This window comes from Lipomyces tetrasporus, assembly GCF_029532465.1.
Source record: "Lipomyces tetrasporus strain NRRL Y-64009 chromosome Unknown POJ06scaffold_13, whole genome shotgun sequence".
Classification (NCBI taxonomy): Eukaryota; Fungi; Ascomycota; class Lipomycetes; order Lipomycetales; family Lipomycetaceae; genus Lipomyces; species Lipomyces tetrasporus.
The window spans coordinates 275,133-300,981 of NW_026611608.1; the positions used below are offsets into that span (position 1 = coordinate 275,133).

Sequence of the window (25,849 nt, forward strand, 5' to 3'; positions counted from 1 at the left end):
CACTTCGAGAGTTTAGCTACCAAATGATTTTAGCGCGATGTTAGCAAACCCTTTCCAATTGAGCGCGTGCATCCTGCCTTTGTTGCTCACGATAATACCATTTTGGTTCTCGTAAAAAATAATTGTAGAATCTCGCCACTGCCTGCGAAAAAAATATGCATACCGTCGCACTGCGGCTGTTTCCGCACTCAAATTGGCCGCAGGTGCTGCAATTGGTGCAGTCTGCTCTATATGAACGGTCTGACGTTCATAGTTTCAGGTAGTAAATATCGCTCGTTCGATGCATACTCATAATATAACCCATTACGCTCGTTCAATATCTAAAGCACTCACAAGCTTGAGCAGGTCACTCCATCCTTCCTGATTTCCCATTTCGCTCAACTTCACAAGCATTCCGTCTACCGCGACTGTGACCTTCACCTTTTCGCACCAATTCTTGTCATCCTCACTGATTTCTCGAAGCAAAAACTCCCCATGCTCGTCTTCATTAGCTAAAGTCTGTCCCGCAGTCAAAACTCTTTGCAGCACATCTATGCACATGAAATCCGGTAGCATGGGATATCGCGGCGAGATATGCGTCATCAACACATTCATTGCACGACTTTCCATTGCAACGCATAACGCTTCTGTGACGGTCGAGTGTCGTTTCCTGATAGCGTCGGCGAGTAGTGCGTCATCGAGAGTTGCTTCGTGGATTACAAGCGTTGAGTTTGAAGCCGCGGCTGCGAAGACTTTGTTTGGCCGGGTGTCGCCAGAGTACGAGAGTTTGAATTGTGATGTTGTGGTGACAATGACGGAGTACGCTGGATTGCAATGAATCGCCGGGATAGTCTGTATTGACGCCAAATCCATGGCTGTGTAGAGCTCTGGGATCCGTGCATCAGACAGCGAATTTGTGCCAGTGAGAGATTCGGAGTCAATAAATTGCACTCTGACTGTCAGTTTCAGATAAATCTGGCTCCAGTCGTCAAGCCATACTTTAATGCTTGCGGGTGCAATGACATAAATAACCCCCGTTTCGATAACTTGTATCCAGCCATTCAGAAAACTTAGCAGTCCGAGATGATGGTCCGGATGCATGTGACTTATAAATATAACCTTGATCTCCTGCAGTATAGCAGCAACACCGGCACCGTACATGCGACAAAGGCCGTAATATGTGGCTTCGCCACAGTCGAAGAGGAGAGACTTGTACCCCTCACGCGACGGAATGCGGACTATTGTCCCGATTACGTTCTTGAATGTGCTGGGCGATCCTGAACCGGTGCCGATACAAACGCATTCCACATTGCCAATCCCCGCCGGTGAAGATTGTTTAATAATGTCCGCCTTTACTATACGTGCTGCAAGAGACGGCGGGGCCACTTCTGAGACTGCCGATAATAATTGGTTTCGAAGCACGTCAAGTTCTATATTCGAACGTAATGAGTATCGTATTCAAATTTCTATCGGCGATCGTACCATTACTGAATGTTAACGGTTCTGCGATTGCCAGAGCCACCTTTACGTCGCTGCGCGGAAGTTCTTTTTGGGAATCGGAGGTAGTACCGGACAGCGGAAACCTTGCTGTGGAAAGAAGACTCAGCGCTGTCGTAAGCTTTGCTGAGCGTGAGAAAGTGATTGTGTCGGGAACGTATAACGGATGTGAGAGTAGATGCTATACAATATTAGTCCCGGGATCAAGTTGCTGAAGCAGAGACTCACATTGCACGTCGAAGGAAAAGACTTCATGAATTGAGTATATTGCTCGGAAAATGGATCAATGTCGGGTCCGAGAATATGCATGACGGTGGGTGCCTTGCCTGGGTCTGTCAGGTCACTTGTCTGAAATGTCCGCAGCCAATCAAAATGATTCGCCACGTTGAAATAAGCTTGTGAAGGTAAATCGAGTACAATTATTTGGGCCGATGGTTTTGGAGGTTCGATCACCATTTCTGGAGTTACCACCGTGCCGGACTCGGTAGTATATGGCATGCCCTTACGTAACTGTCCAAACGCAGGACCAGGCGGCACACCCAGTAGCTGTGCTTGTTCCACATTGAAGCGACCTGGTGCTGGATGCGGCTGTATGATATAGCACATGGACGAGTGGCCGGTGGCCGGTAGGGACAGAATGAATGTCTCATCCTCACTGGGTCTTCTTGGGTCGTCGGTGGATCGTATTCGTCGCAGACTTCTTTCAATCTTGGAATTTAGTCCGTCTTCGACCGCATCAGCTACCCCACCCACTCTGCCTAGTACAAGCTCGACAGGAAGGACGGTCATGAACTTATTGACGATCTCTTTCTCCGCATAGTGCACATCCACTACGATCTTCTGCCGAAACTGGACCCCACGCAGTGTCGCGATCGCCCACGGTGCATTCCGACCACCAAACACGCTTAGCCCCTTCTTTCCTGCAGTATCTGACACACCGATCAGAAAGCCAGGCAGACCACCTACTTGAGTCCAAGTGGTTTGCCCTGTCAAGAAGACCTGACGTACCCTCGAAAGTCTGACATGACCATGTTCAGCGAGCGCGCGGTGAATGCCTTCGCTAAACCGGCCAAAAAGAAATTCTGTGCCGGAGAAGTTGAGACGAAGAAGCGAAGAATCGAGATCAGTTGTCGGATGGGCGACTACTTGGACTGAAACCATTTTTCGCAGCCGGTAACAATCAACATCCCGTACGCACAAATTGAAGCCGAATAGGACTGAGCCGCACCACACGAAACCCTTGACTTTGTATTGGAGCAAAATGGCAAACTCCCAACACAGTTGTTCTCGTCTCACAAAAAATTCCTATCGTGCAAATGCTGTCAACGCGACAACCCAGGACAACCATTTTGCAGTTCCGCGCACTGTCGGCCTGTTTCTTTGTTTAGGAGGCGGGTACCACGTTCCTCGTTCACCACGTTCCGCCGCACTTTCATCCCGCCCAGTGCCGCTCGACGGCGCTCGTGTGCGCTCCCAAGTTCGCGTTCCCGCCACCTCGTCGCAATCGGTGTCGCAGCAGTCCGGTGGTGCTCTAGTGTATCCGCAAGCAGAAAATTCTACTCGCAGCAAAACGAAGGCGACACCGACGTGAGCGAAGTTCGTGTGCCGTTCATGTTCACCGCGCGCGTCGCGATCCATCCGACCTCGGACCTTCCGGGCACGCTTCTCCAATGCGACTTTTCGGGCCACAGATTCCTGTTCGGCCGTGTGGCCGAGGGCACCCAGCGTGCACTCCTTAGCCGTGGATCAAAGCTATCTCGCGCTCGACAAATCTTTATGACAGGCCAGACGTCGTTTATTGACCAGATTGGCGGCTTGCCTGGTTTATTGCTCTCAGCCGCGGATCAGGGCTTGAAGGAATTAGGCATATACGGCGACAAAAACATTGCATGGGCAGTCGCGAGCTTTCGGCACGCAGTGTTTAGGGATTGCATCGATATCACCGTACGCCATGCGACTCAGGATATTGTGAACGATTTTATGACTGTCGTACCGGTCGAACTTGGCGGCCAGGAAGATATCAGAATGGCCCCGGACGACGCAAAAGCGTTGGACGAGTACATAGCCAGTGTCATCAGTGCAATGTTTCCGAAGACGAAGAAGTCGGGCAATAACTTTGATGAAATCGCGTACGCTGCTAAGCGCTTTTCGACTGATCAATTGATTCGTGTCCCGGATGCTAGACGAGGCAAAGGTCCCTCTTTGTCATATATTATTCAGCCACATACAGTTCGAGGGAAGTTCAATGCCAAGAAGGCTGATGAGCTGGGGGTCCCCCGGGACAGCACCCGCAACTCAATTATCGGTGGTAACTCGCACACACTTCCCGGTGGGCGAGTCATAACGACCGACATGCTTGTGGATCCAGATCAGTATCTAAAGCGTATTATCTACCTTGACATCCCAACGATGAGGCACTTCGAGGACGCGAGGAAGAAAAATTGGTTGGCTGACGTGCCGACGTCTGCAGAGCACAAGATGGGAATGCGTACGAATATCGACTCATTGGATCGATTGCCAGGAACTCGGCAGGAAGCTGCTGTCTGCGTAATTGTTCACCAACTGGGTCCGGAGGTGCATCCTTTCAGTGCAGAATACGTTGAGTTTATGAAGCAGTTCGGACCCGACTGTGAGGTACGAGATCTACTCTTTTTAATTTTTTTTTCCTGCGGCTAACGTTGAGAAGCACGTCATTGCGCATCCCGATTATATCCCCGACTCAATATCCCATACTCGAAGCGCGCAGCTTAATGCGGCTCTCCGGCTCGTCTCCCCCGGAAATTTTAACCAACTCTACACCGCCCCCGCCAAAAGTCAAATCCCAGAGAAATACCTCCCTTTTACCACTCCAGTCGCCGTCGCTGGACGCACGCAACCAACTGACTCGGCTTCTCTCGAACCAGTCGAGAAGCAGGAATTCCGGGCTATCCCGCTCGTGACTGGTATAGAATACAAAGTCAAAGGATCTACGGTCGAGTCGACGTCGTCTGAATTTGCTCAGGAAGCGTTGACAAACTATGCCGCGCTTGCGAACATGCAGGAAGAGTTGTTGACTGATATCATGGTGCGGGCGCCTGATCTCGCGGAACGGATCAAGCTTGCGCAAGACAAATATTTCAAACGACAAGAACGACACGTGGAACGGCGCAGAAAGCACGCCAGGAGTACGAGCGACGTCAGCAGCAGCAGCAGCAGCGAGAGCGAAATCGAAGGTATCGCAGTATCCGAAGACAAGAAAGCATTTGGAAACGTGTCGATTATTGCCGTTGGCACGGGCTCTGCTGTGCCTGCTGTGTTCCGCAATGTCATCGGTACGATCGTACGACTGCCATTTTACGAGCCACCGAATTATAAGCGTACCTACTGGAAAGGTACTCCGTTTATGTCGAAATCGATTTTATTGGATTGTGGCGAGTCGACGGTGGGTAATCTAGCCCGTATGTTTGGTCCCGGACCCGACGGCGTGGACCAGAAACTGCGAGAAGTGAAGTTGGCATTCATTAGTCACATGCATGGAGACCATCATTTCGGCTTGTTGTCCTTCGTCAAGGCACGGCAAGAGGCCTTCACGAGATATCGCATTCGGCGTTTGAGTGAGGCGAATCTGAGTAACACGCCGATGGATGACAATACGTTGTTTCTGATAGCTCCCCAGATGGCAGTTAGCTGGCTTGAAGAATGGGAACAGCTATATCCAGGCCTGCTTGACGGAGTACGATTCATTGATGCCAGGTTCTTCCTTCGAGAACCGGAGTCCCCGATATACACTCCACATTTCGCGTCTGTCTTCAGTGATCTCAGTCAGTCGCTCGACATCGCGACGATCCGTGTCGTCAAGGCAGTGCACTGCCTAGACTCATACTCCGGCTCGATTGAGTTCCACAACGGTTTCAAGCTCTCGTACTCAGGCGACACTCGTCCAAACGAGAATTTCGTTGACATTGGCAAGAACACGAGTCTCCTGATCCACGAAGCCACAATGGACGATCCTCTTCTTGCCGACGCGATCTCAAAACGCCACTCGACTGTCTCTGAAGCCCTTGGCGTTGCACGACAAATGAACGCACGAAACCTCTTCCTCACTCACTTCTCCCAGCGCTACCCCGTGTCGCCTCGATTTTTTGCCGCGTCGGCTGGTGAGCGGTTATCTGGCATACGCGAACTGCGCGAAGACCGACATGGCATGTTTTTGCTGCGGAATATGAGCAGCCTGTTTAAGGAGGATGCTGAGAATTGGAACCGCTCGCTGAAATTGACGTTAGCGTATGACGGGATGATAATTAAGATGAAGGACATGCATAAGCAGGGAGCGTGGACTGATGTCCTGCGATTCGTGTTTAAGAACCTGTTGACAGAGCCTGAGGAGGAGAGCGATGACCTCGTGGTAAAGGAACCACAAAGGGTCAACCTCTTCCGCCGAAAGCGCGGGGTGGTGCGCCGTGGGATAAGAATGCATGGAAGAAGCGGAAGAGGGATAGTCCTGGCTTGGTTGATATAGCGGAACGAGGGGATAGTCGGCGTGCTGCGGCAGGAAATGCAGAGTAGATGTATTTTTAGTATGTATATCGGCATTTCGGTTTGTTTTGGTTAGAAGTTTTGTACATATATGTTCTACATTGTCCGATATCGTTGCTGGCAGTGCATCTTTTTCGATTGTACCACAATGATCCCAAGATCGTTACTTCATGACATTAACAGATTATTTGCAATCGCCTGAACAACTCTACTCCACACCACACCACATCGAATAAGTACAAAGAAAAGAGAAACAATATTACACACCACTAACAACACTTTACATTATCTAGATTTCCTAAGATTGTCATCTACTTAACGTACACAGCCCATGCGACTGCCATGATGGATAATGCCATGAGTTTGGCCCAGCCTGGTAGAGTGGCATGCGATGCCGCAATCAAAATCGCGGACGCGGTCGAAACGAGAACGACGATATGCGCGGAGGAGGACCATTTGACCAAGAACCCAGACGTCAAAAAGAACGTTCCGAGCGCGATTCCCAGAAGAATCATGACGGAGATGTAGACTGCCAATGAGACCTGCTCGACGGTAACCTCCGACGGAAAGTATAACTCGTATACGTAATTTCCGACCGTCATCGACCCTAGCGTCACAACTGAAAAAAGGAAACCGACGTAGACTGTTGCTAGCCAGGCCGCGGTTTCGGTAGCGGCTTGTTCTAGGTAGATGACATAGATCCAGAGTATTTGGACTACAGCTACCGGGATGCCTTCCACACCGACAACCCAGTCCCAGGCAAAGACAGCTAGGGCTTGCGGGGCGAGGTTGAGAACACCACCGACGATAGTTCGACGAGTAGTCTTGACCGGGATTTTCAACAGGAACTTCTGGAGGACGAAGTCGAGCGGTGGGAGCACGGAGAAGTAGTTCCAGTGTACAGAGGTCATGTCCTGCCTGGTGGCGCAGAACGCGAAGACGGTGATGTAAATGACCTGTAATATTCCCAATGCCAATGCTCGGTATGTTCGGTGCTTATCTGAGAAGACAGCACCAACTTGTAGCTTGCTTCCAACCGTGACCGCAGTGTCGTACGACGACGAAAGGAGGAGGAACCTAGCTGGAATAACAAAGCGAAGGGCGAACGCACAAAAAATGCTTATACCTAACGCGAGAGGGATGGGCGACAATTTAAAATTATGCTCGACATACGTGAATACGACAAGACTGGCAACTAGCGAGACGGATAGACCTAGAATCTTCGTTGGTGATACGGTGGAAATAGCACCGGTGTAATATGTGGCGAATGAGGTTGACTGTGCACCTGGTTCTGAAACGGTAACGGGATAAACAACTTTGCCGTCAGTGGGTGACCGTAGAAGATCGTTCATCGGAATACTGTCGGGGCGCGCAATAGATTCTTCAACGAGTTCTGGATTGGGTGGCACGGCCGCGGATGTTCGACGGACTGTTGACGGTAGCATTGCTGACGAGACGGCTTGGGGAGAAAATGCAGAGATAGCGGCAGGATTGAGAAGAATTGCAGAAGGAGATTGAAGAAATGACGATGATGATAACTTATTCATCAGCTTTGTATCGGTGCTGGCAGTCGTATCGGGTCTAAATATACTGCTGTGTTATCTGATAGGCTTTGTGTATAGTAAGCACAATCTAGATAGCAACACCGTCTGCTTTTGTCAGTCAGTCCGAGTTTGCCAGAATAGGTAAACTTGGAAAATTGATAGATATGTACTGGCATACACGAATGACTGCTGGCCATCGGATTCCGTCGGCAAAGCACGAGAGCAACGTGAGCAGTTAAATGGCCATCATGTTTGGGAACGATCACCCGGAATTGGCTTAGCGCTGGTGTAGAATAAACTTGTCATGTCAAGCCATACGCCGCACCACAAGTGGCGGTGCATCAGGCGGTGCACAGCTGTTCATCGGGCCGACATTCGACGAAATGTTTTGGCATTGTTTGCGTTGTTTTAGGCGACCTTGTAATAATTAGACCAGCTCCAGTTACAGGGGCGTTCAACGGCTAAAGTATGTGTTAATTGATTTTTCGCACATTTAATAACTTAACAGCGAACTAGAAATAAATCATTGTCATTGCGGCATTGTGACTAACTTTCATCTGTCCCAGCATCCGCGAGAAAGACACGTTAGAGATAAAATTCCATCACCTGAATAACGTTCTCTCTCGTTTGGTTTGCGTAAGTCCTCTGTTGTATACATATTGTGTTAGAACTGACTTGATCGCCATCCAGTTACTATCTTCGCATTCCTCTTCGAAATGACAGCAAATGGCCTTTCTGACCTAGACCTGCGTATCGCGTCACTGTCAGTGCACGCTGACGACTCGTACGCAATGGTGTCCGACGTCGCTCCGCCACTCCATGTCTCGACGACCTATCACTACAACTCCGACCCAAGCAAGCTCAAGTCCGCCAGAGAGCATGACATCCGCATCAAAACCGACGAGAGCTCTTTCATCTACTCCCGTTTCGGCAACCCCGTCGTTGAACGCGTGGAAGCGGTGCTTTCCGCAATCCTGAACGGACACGCGGTAGTATACAGTAGCGGCCTGGCGGCTTACACGGGATCTCTGGCGTACTACCACCCCAAGCGTCTGTCTATTGGCGACGGATACCACGGCTGCCACGGTGTGGCGCACATTTTCACCCGGTTCTCGGGCCTTGAGGAAGTCCCCTTATACGACGACTCCGTGTCCGAAGGCGATCTGGTCCATGTCGAGACACCGATCAACCCGACCGGCCAGTCCGTAGACCTCGCCAAAGCTGTCGACTTTGCCCGCAGTCGCGGCGCGAAAATTCTTGTCGACGCAACGTTCGCGCCGCCTCCTTTGCAGGACCCGTTCGAGTTCGGCGTCGACATGGTGATGCACTCAGCGACTAAATACCTCGGTGGTCATTCGGACTTGCTGGCCGGAGTGCTTGTCACCAAGGACCCGACAGTGCGGGATGCCTTGTTGCGAGATCGTGGATTGCTCGGCGGTGCGCCGGGAAATTTCGAGGCGTGGCTACTTTTGCGGAGTTTGCGAACGTTCAAAATGCGTGTTGAAACGCAGGCGAAAAACGCAGGCAAGATTGTCGCGTGGCTCGACACTGCCATTAAAAACAAAGAAATCCCGGTCCTAACAAAAGTCTACCATTCGTCATTGCAGACGGAAGAGTTTGTCAGAAAGCAGCTGAAAACCGGGCTCTTCGGTCCGACGTTCTCGATCGAGGTCGAAAGCAAGGACATAGCCAGAGCTGTGCCGTCCAGGCTGAAGCTCTTCCATCATGCAACGTCACTCGGCGGCGTTGAGAGTTTGATTGAATGGAGAGCTATGACTGATGCGAGCGTGTCGGAAACGTTACTGCGTCTTTCAATCGGTGTTGAGGATGCCGATGACCTGATTGCAGATTTGAAGGCGGCGTTATTGTCCTTTAGCGAGAATTAACGACTTAGACGCGCGAAGAGTATATTACAAGTGCGTAAGAACTATATACAAGGAATAGGCTAGACTAATCCAAACCCGTTTGAATGCTCTATTGCTGTGCGAAGCATGTGTGCCATCTTTGTCGTGCTGCTATACTCTGGCAACAGCAATCTCCCAAAACACGTCAATGACGTCGGTAACCGGTCTGAATCGGGCCCATTGCGCTGAATCACGAACGTGACACCCGAAATTCCATCCACGATAGGCACCCGTGGACAAGCAGTCACAAATTCCAACAGTTTTAACCTATCCTTTGGCGCGAAACTCTTGACAATCTGCCAGAACCCCTCGATCGCAGGATGAAAGGGTGAATACCCGTCGTCGTAACGAGTAACCCGTTGCAACTGGCCGACATCAAAATCTGGCGCATCTTGCCCTTGCGTGAGAGCCATGAGTTCGACAGGTGTAAATAATTTGGTGATTTTATCTGGCATCAATTTGTTCCAACCACGCTTAAACGCGTCAAAGAAGGGTGCAATTGTGACGTAGCTTAAGTGCTCAATATACTCGGCCACGTATTCCTTCTTGTTTGTCTCCGTCACAGCCGGAGACGGATTCCCGCGCATCGCAACCGTGACAGTCCCATCAAATGTAGCGTACGTATAGTCGAATGTCAACCCAAGATCGGCAACCTCGATATCGTCGGACAGAACAGATCTCAGACCGGCAGCGAGCGACTATAACATCAGCAGCAGGTCCAGCCATCTCGTACGAAAACTTACCGGAAATATATCCTCTATATCTTCAGGCCGGCTCGGCGTCTCCCCAAGCAGCATCATGTACATCATCTTTGGAAACGAGACACTGACTGTGCAGCCGTTATACACCGCCAGCCCAACTGTCGCGCCCACAACTTGAAATCGATCAACACTATCGCGACATCCCTGATAAAACCAAGCCCGCTGAGTCTCGCTGTCTATAGTAAACATGCCGTACTCGGGATCGCAAATCTTGCCGCCTACGTTCGCAAAGAGCTCGACTTGCACGCCGCCGTGGTCAACTCCGTCCTCGCCGGAGCCGAAAAACCTGACTTTGAGTGGTTTGTGCAGCACATTTGCATTTAGCCCTGCTCGCACGCCAGAAAGAACCGAGCCGAGTAGATCAGCACGCGATACGTCGAGCACGAAGTAGAGCTGCACGTAGCGCTGGAGAGCGTATTGCATAGCGACATGCTGGGTGGCCGAGTTCACGAGCGATCGAATGCTGGTGATCGGCCGTTCTAGGCGTGTGGGTGTTGATGGATGATGGCGAGACGGAGTCGACTCTTGGGGCGCAAGAATTCCGTTCTCTTGAATGTTCGCGCGCACACTGCGAGAGGACGATGAAGGATAGAATCGCGTTACGTGATTGATGAGTGCTGGGACGGTCGTAGCATGTCGATACCGGGCGATCATACTCATCAATGACCGATGACGTAACAATTCCACTCGTAATTTCAATGACAGTACATACTGTGCGTAATCAAGTATATGAACGTGGTTTTTACGATCGCAAGTGTCAAAGTCGGTAAAATAAGATTCATATGTGAGCGTCCCGACTTCATCCATTCCCTCGACAACACTGACATACGCAGGGGACATCTTCCATGTCGTTCTCCACAACTCGATGCATTTCGCAACCACACTCGTGCGCTTGACAAAGGTGACATTTCCCTGTGGCCAGTGTAGCTTGATATAAGCTTTTGCCCAGTGTGCCAGTACAGCGACGGTATCGTCGGCGCCTTGGTCCCCCACCGTAATGACGAACATAAGAAAGACAGCATCATCGATCGTAAGGATTTCAGCTAATTGGACAAATAATGTCCTGACTGACGCATTACTTGGAGAATACAAGGCGTGAAAAGCCGCGCTCGCCGCCATTAACGTTGTTGTTGCGCGCGATGTAAACAATACATGTCTTGCGTATCGATAAAGAATAGATGATGCGAGAGCAGCCGCACGAATAAGCTGCATAATCGACGACTCCTCCACTACTGTTGTAACTTTTTCAGGAGTCTGTTCGACCTTTCGCCGCCATGCTAAATGTTTTGCAAACATTCCTTTGAGGCCGATCGTCAGTGCATCAACAATCTCGCTATATTCAAATGTATCTGGATCAGGATATGCATCGCATAGCAACCTAAAAACAATGCGAAACATTTCCGGTCCAGCACCGACACAGGCAGTCAACTTTTCTGCAGATGAGAAGATGTGAACCAAGGACAATGTGACAAAATGCCGATTCTGAGCATCCTCGGATGCGCGTCGTAGTAAAAATAAATCGTCGATAGAAACTAAATTTTCCAAAGCTCGGCCGTAGTGAAGCGTGTCCTTCGCTATTGCATCATGCGGATCAACGAATATTCTGTCGTTTATTCTACCTCTACCTGGCAGTCTTGTCCCCGCACTTCTGACCGTCTCTTCGGAATCCGATATCAAATCCGGTATCATGTCCGAGTCTTCCGATGTGTCGATACTAGACTGTACTAGACTATGCTCCTGTTTGATAATTCCAGGACATAATGCCTTCCTTCCCTTACGAGCGACTAACCTCCATGCCATCTCCCGCGCTGCGTGAACTGCAAGCTTCTGACCGCCCATCCACACCGCGAACGCATCTGACGATGCGCAAAATGGTGTTTTGCATTTATCTTCATCATTTTCGTTTTTTCGACCGCATCCCGTAACTAGCTGTCTCGTGTAAAGACGGACGAGATCAGCGATGTGCAGTTTCTGAACTCGAGTGGGAACGTCATTGGAGAGCAAGTGGTGTGTACGCTCTTCGACTATGTTATCGATACTCATTACTCGAATGTGCTTATCAGCGTCACTAACTTGTCGATAATAATTAGTAATGGGATACAAGCTATGCATTGTCAGTCAGACGTCGTCCACTCACATATACTCGGTTGCTTTTCATGTCCTCACGCCCGAGTTATATACAATTTCGACTCATTGTCTATGGATGATCGAAAATCACTGTACAAAGTACGCTCTCTAATGCAGTCCACCAATACTGCACCGGATACTAAGAGAAAGTCGTGTGCACGATGCTGAATAACCAAGATGTAGCAATTTAACAGGATCCAAAATAAGTCTCTCTCAATAATCTACCGCGAATCCTGGATTGTGGTGCAATGCGTAATTTGGAGCAAGTGGTACCAAGAAATTTGTTATCATACCCTACAAAGTGTGCGTATGTAAAATTGGTGCAAGCAACTTTTGGCTCAACTCAAAATCACGCGACTGAATTTGGCCGAAGGCAGGCTTGAAAAGCTTCACATAAAATTTATTTTGGTTCGCGCGCATGGGAAAACCTAATCGACAAGTATCGAGTTTGTAAGTGCAATTTTTCGTACGTGGTCCCTCGATTCTAATCTGCAGGGTTAGGGTTGCGTATATGGGCATCAGCTCCGGATATAAACCATATAGCTCACGCCGTTGTCGTGGGCGGATGGGAAACATAAGCCCCAAATGGCGTCTTGCAGTGTATACTTTTTCATGATTTGGCTAGGTTAAGGCACCAAATTAATATTAGACTGCGAGATAGAGTCTGAGTCGTTATTTAGGCGCACCAGGTCAATGTGTTGGAGCTGACACCATCCCATCCTGACGTGATTTTGAAAATCTAGGGTTAGGTCCGACATTCAACTAGCTTGTGCATTGACATTAAGCGTGTGGGCCGTTGACGTTAACTATCAGCCATAAGGTAAAAGGTAAAATATATCAGTGAATATCAAAACGTTGCTATCATCCATTTCGAAAAGTGCTGTGAACCGCTGGTCATTATGATCCAACCCCTGCACAGTTCTCGACTCGCGGAATTTTGAGGAGTTTAGAATAGCATTAAGACTACCATTCTGCATTCTTTTAAGTTAGTCAGTGGCTCGTTGTCCAGACTCGAGAACGCGGGGCGCAGCGGAGGTTCGTTGCGGTCTAGATCTAAGTCTGAGCTAGACTCGGCGAAAAAGCAATCTTATCGTATCAGATTTGTCGTGCGGCTTAGACATTGCCCCGTCTAGACATGGCAGAAGCCAGTTTACAGGGCCAGCTCTGCGTTCGGACACGACCAGCCGAAGTGGCTGATGTCATGCTCTGAATACTTCGAGCCGACATTCATCAAGCCACTTGTACGATTTACAGCCTGGTGTACAGCATTTCGAGCAGAAGTGGCGCTCCAAAATCCGGATGGCCGCGGTCACCCTACCTCAACTTTCCATTTCTCTAGCGAGTCTCCATGTATGTGCATTGGATGGTCTGCTTATTTTAAATGCTAGCGAGTGGCGGGGGACGATAATTAATAGCGAAGACGTTCTGAAAGCCATTGTGGGGAGCCGGCTGTCAAATTCAACTGCGCGAAGACTTATGTGGGATGACGAAATGATCCGCCGTATCGCGACAATCAAGTCGGTGCAGGTCAGCACCGGTCCTCCGTAGGTCCCGGCCTCCGCTTACTCTCTCAATCCGCACACCAGATGAGTGTCCGGCGGCAGTGGCCTGATAACTACTAGATTATTGGTCTGAGTGTCTGATAGTATGTATATCATGCCTGCCCACTCCAGCTTAGCTGCTCTGCCTAGTCATTCACGATGGCAATCCCTTGCGACATCCGTTACGCACTGATACCGACACAATCGACACAATCGTCCCTCTGCGCGGAGAAATCTGAAGCACATGTCACGCCCACTGAGTATTCCGACCCTGAATCACGGCCGCCGGTCTTCAAATCTGCTGGCCATGAAATCGCATCAATCCTGATTCTCACGTTTGCGACTATCATGAATACTGCTTCGAGTGCTGTTATGCAGATCGCAGTGCCGAGTCTCGGTCGATATTTTGGCATCACTGGGTCTGAGTTGTCATGGAGCGTGTCCTCATTTTCGTTGATGTCTGGTGCCACGATTCTTTTGTTTTCTGGGTACGGATATTCAATTATTATTGTGACTATTATGTTCAATGACTGACGACTCAGAATGGCGGACAAGGTCGGTCGCAAGCGATTAGTCGTCGGCGCATACGCTTGGTTCACGATCTGGTCCCTCGCAGCTGCCTTCACAATCCACCACATCGTCTTCGACGTCTGCCGTGGAATGCAAGGGCTCGCGGCGGCAGCTTGTCCGTCCGCAGGCGTCGGCATTCTCGGCTCGACCTATCGCAACGGCCGCCGCAAGAACCGCGTGATGGCGGTGTTCAATGCCGGCTCACCACTTGGCGCGTTCTTGGGCATTATGACGGGCGGAGTCACTATCGAGTACATAAATTGGCAGTCAATATTTTACTGGTACGCTATTGTTTACGCAGTGCTGACTGTTCTTGCGGTTTTCGTTGTGCCCGGTGATAGCCTCAATGACAATGAGAATCTTTCGATTCGAGAGTTTGGACGACGGCTGAAGGAGTTGGATCTCGCCGGCGCAGTCTTATCCATCGTCGGCTGCGTAATGTTTGTCCTAGCAGCCAGTCAAGCAGGTTCGGCGTCGCACGGTTGGGCAACGCCATATGTGCTCATCATCCTCGTCGCGTCACTTGTCGTCCTCGCGACCTTCGTCTGGTGGGAGTCACGCACTTCGAACCCGCTCATGCCGCTGAAAATCTGGCAGGCACGGGGATTCGCGATGGTTATGCTCACGGTCCTGTTCTCCTGGATGTGTTTTACGGGCGTGCTCAATTTCTACGTCGGTTTGTACTTCCAGAACGTCATTGGCGCGTCACCTATGCAGTCCGCGATATATTTTGTCCCGCAGACGGTAACGTCGGCCGTAACTGTCAACATCATCGCAGCGACACTCCATCGCGCACCTGGTCGCCTCCTACTAGTGTTATCACAATTCTGCAATCTCGCCGCGTCGCTCTTATGGTCCTTGATGCCAATCGAGGTGAGCTACTTCGCCATGGCCCTGCCGGCAATATGTTTGTCCGTCATGGGGGCGGACTTGGCGTTTAATGTTGCGAACATGCATACCCTCAGTACGGTATCGGCAAAGGAACAATCTACTGCGGCAGGTATATTTTATACAGTTGACCATTTGGCAGGGTCGCTTGGCGTTTCATTGTCATCTTCTGTAGTGTCGATTATTCTGCGGAATCAAATGGAGGCTGGGGTGAGTGTTGTTACGAGAGAAGGTCTGGCGTCGGCATATAATGGCGCGTTTTGGTTTGCGGTAGGGTGTAGTTGTGCGGCGATTGTTTGCTCATGTTTTGCAAAGGTTGGAACTTGTGGTGGGCACTCTTCCGATGCAGAGCTGTTATTTGATGGCGATGTCGTCGGTGACGTGGACGTTGCGGATGTGGAAGAGACCAGCAGTTTGTTAGGTGGAGATGCGGTTGTGGGTTATAAATCTGTTGCATGAAGGTTGTCCTGTGAGTGCATTGCGTGGAGTTGGTTGTGCGTTGGTTGTTTAGCTAGTGGTCTATATGCACTTTGCAAATAGACATTTGAGATTATGAAGTAACTCCGTCTACAATTTGCTATCCAAGAAACTTTTCCAAGACCAATACATGCAAATCTCACTATTTACAACCTTACTAATCCTTTAGCCGATACCGTCGCTTGATATATTCTGTCTGCGGCTTCCCCAGCTCCTCCTTTATCTCCCGTAACTGCGCCAGCCCCCTGCTCGACTTCTTGTTAAACCGTAACTTTCCGTTACTTCCCCTCGTCGAGTTTCCCACGCCAGCGCCAATAGTAGGCGCTTCCCGCACGAGGCGTTTGCCGACTACGTTATAGTTCTCCAAAAAGTCGTCCATGATGTCGTTGAATGTAGTGGACTTCATGGTTGCGGCGTCGTGCTCGTCGCCAGCCACATTGCCGATTTCAGTGCCAACAATCGACGCGCTCTCGTTGAAATCTGCGTCGTCGTCGTCATCCTCGTCATCGTCATCGGGGGACTCGTTGTACATTCTCTCGATTTGGTCGAACCGGTCGTCGAGGAGCGTTAGCCCTTCGTTCCGGAACATTGCTGAGCTGGACATGGAGTACCCCGTGGTCGACGTGCGGGCTGTAGCGGGTCTTCTAGGTTTACCCACGCCCCTGCCGAATGAGACTAGTGAACCAAGGTCATCTTCGTCAAAGTCGTCGTCCGAGTCTGCTGTGCGCTGTTTAGACTGCGAAATTTTGAACTTTGCAAATTCTCTTTCCCAATCTTCACCATCCCCGTCAGCGACTGTCTCCTCCTGCACACCGTCCTGGTCATCCGCGAAACTGGCTTCTTCCGTGACGATCTTTGCAAATACATCATCGTCGTCTTCGACATATTCCTCGTCGTCTAACGCCTCAAGCACTTCCCGCAAAGCAGGATCCATATCAGGTTGCAACCCGGCAATCGCGTCCGGCACATCCTGCTGATCCTGATATGTCCTCCGCAACAACTCCTTGCTCGGCAAAGCTTCGGCAGGAAGGATCTGTTCCCGACCATCGTCGTCCTGGTCGACTTTGAATTTAATACCCGCCGCCGCCGCGCGGCGAGAAGCAGAACTGCGGCCCGCACCCTGAGCGGGAATGAACACGGCCGGTCCCGCATCTGGTTGTCCTATTTCCCGCAAGTGCTGCATGTAATCGTAATTGCTATCGTCAAACATAATCCCGTACATGGCTGCCTCGCCCTCGTTCTCTCGCCGTCCGCCATATCTGTCCGCCTCGGCTTCTAGGTCTCCCAAGGTCTTGATCTGGGATGGGCCTGTCGCGCGTGGTAAATCGACGCCCTGCCCCTCTTCAGCGTCATCATGAGTGTCAGCCGGACGGCGCCTGGACTTCTTCTGGATTTCGACAAAGACACCGGTTGGCGCTGATGGGTCGTGGATGAGGGGGTCTTCCTGAGATCTGTAGACCAGCCGGTAGCGATGGGATGTCTTTTTATTGAAGCCTTTGTGAGAGGACGACGTTGGTTGTGCTTGGTCGGCACTTGGCGTTGCTGCTGATGCATTAGGTGGTTCCGGCGAGTCGGTCATTGTGAAGAGTAACTTGTAGATGGTAGTAAGGATGAAAATGAACTCACGAATATTAATTTGTAGAAAATTTGGAAGTTGAGAGCAGTTGGGAGCAATAGAGACGACCCGACTCCAGGGACATTCGGGTCCGGGGTGTCTTGTTTTGCTGACCCAAGTCAGGAATAAGGTTTGTAGATGTAATGAACATTTTTTACTTTCCAGAGAGCTATCATAGGGAGTCACCGAGATAAAAGGAATATATTTTCAGCTGCTATAAGCAGTAACCTGTTACAAAATTCCAATACAAGTAGGGATCGGCACGGATACACGGATAACGGATATATCCGCGGATATCCGTCAAAATATGCGGTACGGATAGGTATTAGGCAGATACGGATACGGATACGGATAAGTTAGAGCAATCTTGATTAGTCATATCCATGGATAATATTTGTGGATATCCGTGGATAAAATCTAAATAAAGTTATTAAGCAAATTATATCGCGAAGTATTGATTCGCCTACGTCTGGTTTCAGGGGGTTTCAGGGTTACAACCATGCCGCAATAAAATCCGTTTGCGTCTTTGTTTCCTTCTTTTTAATAGCAATCACTGTACTAGAACCCCTTGATACGATATCCATGCCTTTAATTATTATCCATACCAATTTTTTATTCTTTATTCTTTATAGTTTTATTTTCTTTGTATTTGTTATTTAATTAAAAATTCTGATAATAAATTTTCGTTATTACAGGGCGCGAACTGTGGAAACCGTAGCATAATAGCAGCTTATATGTCCTGAATATAAACCGATCCGTTACACATACTAGACCAGCTCATTTGCAAGTAAGCCGCGCTATGTATATAGATGGATCGCCGGATCGATCTTAACGATTGTACGACTGTCTTATTGACTCATAAGCTCAATAAGACGCTTTTAGCCCAGATGAACGTTATATTTCATATTACTGGTAGTTGTAAAATCTTTCGTTCATATTTTTGTCATTCGTACATGGGTATCCATGACGGATACGGATACGGATAAGCCTATTTCTCCTGGATACGGATACGGATACGGATAACAATATGTTGCGCGGATACGGATACGGATATGGATAACGAAAATTCTTATCCGTGGCGATCCCTAAATACAAGAAACGAGAAAAGTAATGGAAGGAACAATTAGCATTTAGCAACTCATTAAAAAATGCGGGTAGGGGTCACTCCTTATTCAGCTGCGAAACCTGCCGCAGTCTCGGCAGCCTTGAGGCTAGAATCAAAATCCCATGCCAGAACTTTGGAGAAAATCCCACTTTAGGGCTTTCACAGAATTTACACACTAAGGTTAAAATCTTACTTTTAAAGCTTTTACACACAAATAATCAAGCTCATGGACCTGACGTCGATGTATGACCTGTCGAGTTATTCCTAGAGAGAGATTCCAGTGAAGCCATTTTGTTAGTTGGTCTCCCTCTCTCTGCCTTCCCCTCAATAGTGTTGTGCCACAATGGAACCTAAATATGGACTTCTTGGAGAGCGACTCGACGATCTTGTCCACCATCCCCGCGCTCATCAAACAACAGGTCAGAGCAGGGAAATGTATGTAAGAGAATCAGCTCCTGGGTTTCGAATGAGATGCAATCAAATTTCCAACTTGATACATGCCGGATGTCGCGATACTGCGAAATTCAGGTCACATGGGCAGTCTAACGGCCGTTGTGTGCGCTATAAGAAGATCTATATAGTTAGACTTCTTGCTTTTCTCGCAAATCCCTAATTGAGAACTCGGCTTCCGAGGGATCGACGCACCGTTCTCTCACTCCTGCGGTCCAGGAGTAAAAATCCCAGACGGACGAATAGTATACTGCGTCAATGGTTTATACCATGGCAGATTTGCGACTAAGGCTGAAAGTGATGTTTTGCAGCCCTACTCTAGACTGTTGTCGCGTCCTGTCGCGTCCTGTCGCGTCTCGTCGCATCAGGAAATTCATAACGTCTAAAAGAGATCGTTACAAACAAACAAAGTGGCGACGAATGCAAGGCCAGCACCCAGACGACCCTTCAGAACTGTACAGGGCGTCAATCTTCGGAAATTTAAGAGACGCGACAGCGAATTGCTTAAACGCGCGAGAACGCGTGTGGGCGCAAGATACGCGTCGCACAAATGGCAATATCGAATATGTTGGGAAAACATTTCTGGTCGCGACCTGTAAAGGCATGTTTGACTACTTACGCTCTCAGCCAGATCTGCCTAGTGTCTATGAGGTCATTGCGACCAAAGAACCATGCCGGCTGTATCTTGACATGGAGATGCTGCCTGCTGAGTACGACAACTTTACGGAAACGGAACTCAGCGATCTCGTGGTTTTATTGCGCACGGGAATTCAGCAGTTTCTTGACAGGTCGTTCCCTGGAATTGGACAGGATCGGCTTCGAAACGACAGACTGCTCCAGGCATGCGACAGTGACAAGTTCAGCGTGCACTACGTCCATCCTGAGATCGTATTCGACAATGCAGTCTGTAGTCAGTTCGCGTTTGTGTTCGAACTGCAGCTGTTTCTTCGTCAGTATCTGCAGGCGTACAACAACATACATTTGGACAGCGCCGTTGATCGCGCGATATCCGAGGGTGTCGTCGATTTTTCGGTATACCGCATGTCACAACAACTCAGACTGGGTGGCAACACCAAGCTCGGAAAGGTTAGACCTCTGCGGATGGTTGGCGAGGAGTGTAAAGTGGTCTTCCCTCGGACTGCCGAAGGTTGTGTCAGAGATCACACATTTCGCAGCCTCTGTCCAACCTTCGAACTATTTCTCGCCCATCTAGTCAGCGACCGATCAGATGTATCGGTCGACACGCCGCTCTCTCACTCCTGCGGTCCAGGAGTAAATAACCAAGACGGACGAATAGTATACTGCGTCAATGGTTTATACCATGGCAGATTTGCGACTAAGGCTGAAAGTGAGCCACACAAATGGTGCACTTAATGGTGCGCGACCAATGTGCCCGGGTCATGGATCGCCGCCGGTTAAGTGTATATTCACTCATCCAGACGGCACTTAATGTGATCAAATGACTCCTTTTTGGGGTCTTCGGAAATTAGTTTGTGTGAGGGTCAGGCTGACGTTTATGTATCATGACGGGTACGTCGCGCAACGCTCTCACTCACCTACCTACCCATCATCGCAACGCTCTCACTCACCCACCCACTCATCATGGTTAATTTGCGACACGGAAGAAAGTTCATGGTGTCGAATGCCCAGGCTATTCTTTTGAAAATCCCTACGACAACACCGACAGGACAAAGATAAGCGATAGGAGATAAGAGGCCCGGTCCTCACACCGGCACATTGGCCGCGCAACATGATAGTGTAACTAAGTAACCTCTCAGTGACCTCTGTATATAATCTAATTTTATGCTCAGTCTACCATTCTCTGCTTCCAACGTTGTTTTTCAGTTCAACCGCGGACGGCTGTTTCGAGACTCGTGTCGCCTTCATTGGTGAAACAGCTAGGTCAAACGGCATCGTCCTTTTCCTCGCTGAGTGTTGTAGAAGCTTGTCTCTTCCCTTGTCTTGAATTTTTTCTCCCACAAGATAGTACGAGAAGGCTCTAGGTTCTTCTCAGCTCGTCGTCTCTTGGTCCCGGCAGGGAGTATATTTGTTCATTTGTGTTCTCTTGACTCTTTTCTCCTTTTCCTTTTTCTTTGTCGATACTATTTATTATAAGGTAGTTATTTAGTTGTCGGTACACATTTTCCTTCCTCATCGTAGGATCTTGACAAATATCGACCCATATCGATTCCTAGAGAGCTACCTACCCGATACCATGGCACGACTGAACCGACTAAGACCCTCCTTGATTGCCGATCCCAGATTCGAGTAACTGGACGGAGAAGTGAGACAGTTCATAGAAGGCGTGATCGAAGAGAATACACTTGAAATCCCCGTCGAGAGACTTAATGAGGTTCTCCGAGGTGCACCGAGCGACGAGACATCCGAAGGAGCAGGGATTAAGATGTCTTACGCGGATGTTTCTTGGATGCAAGGATTGTGGTTTGGTAAGCGCGGGAATGGACAACAGGATCGTTGAGGCGGAGTCCAAAAACTCCATGTTTAGGTTGTATTTAGTGTCCATGGCGGCACACTATAAAATGTTCGTAGGGAGAGGTCTAGGAAGGCTACCTAACAAAATAGCTGTGCTGCTGGAATCAATAACTAGACTAACTCGACAGCGCATACATCGACGTCAGGTGCCCTGAGCGCCCTTCCTCTTTTACTTCTTGCTAGGGGTCCGTAGAATCTCGATTTAGTGATAGTATCACTAACCCTTCTGTGACGTGGTCACTAAAATGTCCTCTCAGTGAGGCTCCGAAAAGATCGCAAGCTCTTTATCCCGCTTATCAGAGTACGTTAAGGAGCGCACTAAGTGCACTCTACTTTCTGTACGAAAAATTCCTAGCTAAGGAAATTAGGTGATGTCCGGTTGGGAGTTTAGACTTGGTCACTAATAGATGATCACTAATAAATAATAGTTTGTCACTAATCAATAATCTTTTTTATGGAAGGTTGAATCTTGTTTTCAATGGTCTCCCATACGGGGACAACTGGTAGGTGTAGACGCTCTCCCAATCGCCACTACACAAAAAAATTATTTTGTGCCCAAATGGTACCCGTGCATTGCATACATTACAACGACGTATATAGTCGTTTGTTAGGCACCTGAGAACCCGAAAACGAGTGTCAACCACCTGCCTCAGTGAAAACTCGGCCGCCGTCGATGCAACTAGCTAACATGACGTAAGGTCACATGACCCACAATCATTTAGCTGGCACCACGACACCCTCAATTTTCAACAAAGACATCCGGATTGGCCTCAGTGCGAAGACGCGACAGTGACACCGCCAGTTCACAGAAAAATGAATGATGCGCTTATGTTTTTGCCATAAGAGCGTGTGAAAATACTGATCTAATAATAATATGCCTAGCGTATGATTATATGAACTCTCACTACCTTGTAGCTCATCCTATCAAAGCATTTTGCGCTCAAGTCCCTTTTGCTCGCTCAAACATCCTCGCAATGGTCTCATTTGCAGGATGAATCGTCGTTTCGTGGTCCGCACCTTTGACCCTAACACAGCTAACTTCAATACCCTGACCAAATGCCTCGCTCTCCCAGCAGTCCTCAAAATACCGCATTCCCTTCTCCCCAACCATGATGTCCTTCTCAGGCAATACGATATCAACCTTTAGTTTACTGGCTGCGTCCGTAATCCTCCCTTGCCATTCCCTCCCCAACTCTCTAACGTACTCCTTGTAATCTTCGCACGCAAGCCAGTTTGTGCCTTTCGTAGATTTAAGACACAAACGAGCTTCATCGTTTACCCCTTTCGTTTCCTCTGCGAATATACGCCTGAAGGTCGATTTTAGATTCGCCTCCTTTACCTCAAGCGAGATTCCAAACCCCTGCAAACATCTTCTCGCTTCTTCTTCCTGCTTCTCTTTCTTAGCAGTAGCGTTAGTGGATGCGAAGATCGAGGTCAGTGGCGAGAAGGCACTACTACTGGCTTCAAATACGGGGTTAGCTCGCCGTATGCAAAATTGCAGTATGCTGTCCCACTGATTGAGCGTGCTATCGGGAAGCATGGACGCGAGCGTCAGGAAGGAGACGGAGGTGTGTGACTGGTGCACCCAGGGACTGAAGAGTGTTACACTTGGGTTCGTAGAGCTCAGAATCTCGGGTTTCCGAGAGATTAAGTTGAGCGCGTAGATGGTTCCAGCGCTGTGGCTAGCAAGGGATATATGCTTGATCTTGAGGTGGGCGAGGAGGAGGGGCACAACCTCTAAGAAGGCGGGGATGCGCTCAACCAAAGGAACATTGGTCGAACCTCCTATACCGGGTCTAGAGGAAGGTCAATAGGAATCTAGAAGAACAGTATAGCTTGAAGAGTTTAGACCAAACACGGACTTATGCCGTGGCAATAGCTGCCGTTAGGATTGGAGAGAGATAGGATGGTGGTAGATCCCCCTTGAGAGAAATCACTACCTTACCTATCAATAAACAACATCCTCACTCCCTCCTTCTCTGCTATCCAATCGAACATCCCCACCAGCCATCTGGTCGCAAGCATGCCACAGCAAAATAAGATCGTCGGAACATCCTCGCCGTGTTCTGGTCCCCCAATCGCATATGTGACCTTCCATGGTCCATGTTTGTCTGTGGCTGGAACTGTGAAGTCTTGGCTGAATTTCTGCGGCGCCTTGAACTCGAAAGCTCGAGCGTCTAAGGATTGAGTCATTTTAATCTCTCTAAACGATTTTGGCCATTGCTTTTTATTTTCTTAGTTGGACTTCATATCTGTTATACAGTAATAAAGTGCTGCCTAAGCTAGCCGCGGCGCAGCGCTCGATGACGAATAGCGCTGGAGACGCCTCAAACGGACTAGCGCCCTTGCCACCGGAAGGTCTCCAGTGCTCAGAGTACCGTATAAACAGCATAAGAGCCCCCCCCCCCGGTTCAGCAAGAGCCCCCCTGGCATATTGGCCCCTCTAAATGAAGTCTTGTAAACTCGACAATTACTCTGAATATTAGCCCTCCAAAATATATTATATCAAGGAGAAACATTAGAACCCTACCCGCTATTCCTCTTTGGGACTAGCGTAGGTATCCCTCCGTACCATGTTTTATGAAGTAACATATATTCAACTGCTTAAAAGCACAATAATCTGCTACAAAAATCCATTCAAGAATCAAAGAAACATAAAGAAGAGCAATAAGGCACACAGCAAATCATTTCCAAGAGTTATAGGGGGCTACAATACTACTACGGAAACGGATTACTCCTGGTTCTGCTTCTGTCTCGAAACCCTGCAGCGCAACCTCCGCTGCATGTTTCCCGGATAAAATCATAGCACCAAATGTGGGCTAAAATCCCAACGCCAGAACTTCATCCCACGCCAGAACTTCAAATCGACATCGTACTTAGGGAGCCGGCGGCTTCGATTGTGCTATTTATGTTACAGGACCGGCGCCCGAAGAAAACTATAGAACAAAGTAAAGCACAGACTTGGCAGCTGATGCCCGTTCCCGACACGCCGCCTTAAGTCCCCTAACCGCATGGCGCGTTCGCCCTAGCTCCGACGTCCATTACTGTTAACTTCAACCGTCACGTGCTCTCGACGCCGCTCAAGTAATAAGCAGTAGACCGTGACATAATTTTTATGCTAACTGCATACGGGATATGGGGGGGAATATGGGGCTAGGCGATAGTAATCAACTAACTCTCGTAGAACAGGAGGGGTTCACGAGAATAGTCAGGGTTGGGGGAGATTAACTAGGGTTGGGGTTTTTTCAACATTTGACCAATTGACGTTACGTCTAATGACAACAAATCGCGACGCGTCTAATGTCGGCGGCGCGCGTTCTTGACGCGCCGTTTTGTTGCCACTCTTTCCAGCTTACCAGCTTTCTTCGCCTCACAATTCCATCTTTTGCAATCGCCGCCACTTTCTAGGGGGGTATAAATGTAAGTTCTCAAACATGTCAAGTGGAAGTGATTAAAAAGAAAAAAGAAGCCAGATCATAGCGTGTCGATTGTGATTCCTTTCACGTTTCCGCTTTGCGACGTGCCTGCTGCAGCGTACAAGTACCAACACTATCCGATTGACGAGACTATAATCCAATTCCACGACAGAAACGTGGATTGCTTCCAATTGCTGAGTCAAAGGGCCAGGATCAAAGGTGTCGATTGATGATGGATCCACAGCAGCGACGTCCTACGGCTCGCGCGAAAGCCAATGCCACTAAAGGACAACAAATCTTCGAAGAAAAAACCGCGCCTGGACAGATTCAAGACAAGACGGATTGGAACGAGGTCGTGCGACGGGAGAAAGCTCAGAGAACGATGGACAAATATCTGAGCTGCTGGACTCGTTCGAAGACTTCTCCGTCTCCATGCTTCGCCTTCCAGAGGGAGATAGCAAGAAGTACTTTCGACGTAACGGACCGAGGCCCTCGATTTCTCTGGTTCGACAGTTCTTCACCTGGATAGCTCAGACACACAGGGGTAATGATGGATATGACAAGATTCGATTGTCCACCATGGGAGGTTATCTAGACACATTTATGGGGTGCCATGAAGTTCTTCAACTCTCAGTTCCCAACCAACGAGACGGAGCAGCATAAAGTTTGGCTTACAGACGTGTTGGCACCTCAAGAGAAGCTGAATCTTATGCCCGAAGACAAGGCTGTGGCTTATCTAAAGGACGTCACGTTCTTGATAAGCAATCTCTTTCGGCCGGAGGTTCTGGCTAAATTCTCATCCATGCACCAACTCTTCAGTTTGTTCTTCTCCTTAACCTTACCATTGACCTCATGGGTCGTATCGGGGAGTGGGAGCTCTTATTTGTGGGAATTCGCAATGACGACGTTGGCCTACGCCCTATCACTCTTTCATGCTTGGCTTAATATGGCCTCAAGAGCTGCAGGA

The 25,849-nt window shown here is 49.1% G+C and overlaps 10 protein-coding genes across 10 annotated transcripts; 4 read left to right on the forward strand and 6 right to left on the reverse strand.

Annotated features, from left to right (window-relative positions):
- Positions 1-178: 178 nt before the first annotated feature.
- On the reverse strand, positions 179-2,640 carry POJ06DRAFT_42458 (beta-lactamase-like protein; the record flags this gene model as incomplete). Its single annotated transcript, XM_056191008.1, has 3 exons — positions 179-1,409; positions 1,462-1,657; positions 1,705-2,640. The coding sequence occupies 3 exons, from the start codon at positions 2,635-2,637 to the stop codon at positions 304-306; spliced, it is 2,235 nt and encodes a 744-aa protein (XP_056040132.1). The 3' UTR covers positions 179-303.
- A 447-nt stretch (positions 2,641-3,087) lies between these two features.
- POJ06DRAFT_241333 (beta-lactamase-like protein) lies at positions 3,088-5,974 on the forward strand (the record flags this gene model as incomplete). The annotated part of the gene is made up of 2 exons (XM_056186129.1): positions 3,088-4,110; positions 4,163-5,974. 2 exons carry the CDS (start codon positions 3,088-3,090, stop codon positions 5,972-5,974), a joined length of 2,835 nt encoding a protein of 944 aa, XP_056040133.1.
- A 91-nt stretch (positions 5,975-6,065) lies between these two features.
- Positions 6,066-7,894, reverse strand: POJ06DRAFT_42487 (uncharacterized protein). Its single transcript, XM_056191010.1, has one exon. It carries the CDS (start codon positions 7,536-7,538, stop codon positions 6,303-6,305), a length of 1,236 nt encoding a protein of 411 aa, XP_056040134.1. The 5' UTR covers positions 7,539-7,894; the 3' UTR covers positions 6,066-6,302.
- On the forward strand, positions 7,895-9,450 carry POJ06DRAFT_42486 (Cys/Met metabolism PLP-dependent enzyme-domain-containing protein). Its single transcript, XM_056191009.1, has one exon. It carries the CDS (start codon positions 8,252-8,254, stop codon positions 9,419-9,421), a length of 1,170 nt encoding a protein of 389 aa, XP_056040135.1. The 5' UTR covers positions 7,895-8,251; the 3' UTR covers positions 9,422-9,450.
- A 30-nt stretch (positions 9,451-9,480) lies between these two features.
- On the reverse strand, positions 9,481-10,623 carry POJ06DRAFT_203331 (HECT-domain-containing protein; the record flags this gene model as incomplete). The annotated part of the gene is made up of 2 exons (XM_056185312.1): positions 9,481-10,137; positions 10,183-10,623. The coding sequence occupies 2 exons, from the start codon at positions 10,621-10,623 to the stop codon at positions 9,481-9,483; spliced, it is 1,098 nt and encodes a 365-aa protein (XP_056040136.1).
- A 3,248-nt stretch (positions 10,624-13,871) lies between these two features.
- On the forward strand, positions 13,872-15,870 carry POJ06DRAFT_42514 (major facilitator superfamily-domain-containing protein). Its single transcript, XM_056191011.1, has 2 exons — positions 13,872-14,356; positions 14,411-15,870. Exons 1-2 carry the CDS (start codon positions 14,028-14,030, stop codon positions 15,783-15,785), a joined length of 1,704 nt encoding a protein of 567 aa, XP_056040137.1. The 5' UTR covers positions 13,872-14,027; the 3' UTR covers positions 15,786-15,870.
- Positions 15,871-15,885: 15 nt separating this feature from the next.
- Positions 15,886-17,421, reverse strand: POJ06DRAFT_263135 (Low temperature viability protein-domain-containing protein). Its single transcript, XM_056188833.1, has one exon. It carries the CDS (start codon positions 17,380-17,382, stop codon positions 15,961-15,963), a length of 1,422 nt encoding a protein of 473 aa, XP_056040138.1. The 5' UTR covers positions 17,383-17,421; the 3' UTR covers positions 15,886-15,960.
- A 1,972-nt stretch (positions 17,422-19,393) lies between these two features.
- Positions 19,394-20,347, forward strand: POJ06DRAFT_271712 (uncharacterized protein; the record flags this gene model as incomplete). Its single annotated transcript, XM_056189516.1, has 1 exon — positions 19,394-20,347. One exon carries the CDS (start codon positions 19,394-19,396, stop codon positions 20,345-20,347), a length of 954 nt encoding a protein of 317 aa, XP_056040139.1.
- Positions 20,348-20,942: 595 nt separating this feature from the next.
- Positions 20,943-21,556, reverse strand: POJ06DRAFT_263139 (uncharacterized protein). The gene has a single exon (XM_056188834.1). It carries the CDS (start codon positions 21,495-21,497, stop codon positions 21,207-21,209), a length of 291 nt encoding a protein of 96 aa, XP_056040140.1. The 5' UTR covers positions 21,498-21,556; the 3' UTR covers positions 20,943-21,206.
- Positions 21,557-22,406: 850 nt separating this feature from the next.
- Positions 22,407-23,659, reverse strand: POJ06DRAFT_271713 (Alpha/Beta hydrolase protein; the record flags this gene model as incomplete). Its single annotated transcript, XM_056189517.1, has 2 exons — positions 22,407-23,262; positions 23,412-23,659. The coding sequence occupies 2 exons, from the start codon at positions 23,657-23,659 to the stop codon at positions 22,407-22,409; spliced, it is 1,104 nt and encodes a 367-aa protein (XP_056040141.1).
- Positions 23,660-25,849: the final 2,190 nt, after the last annotated feature.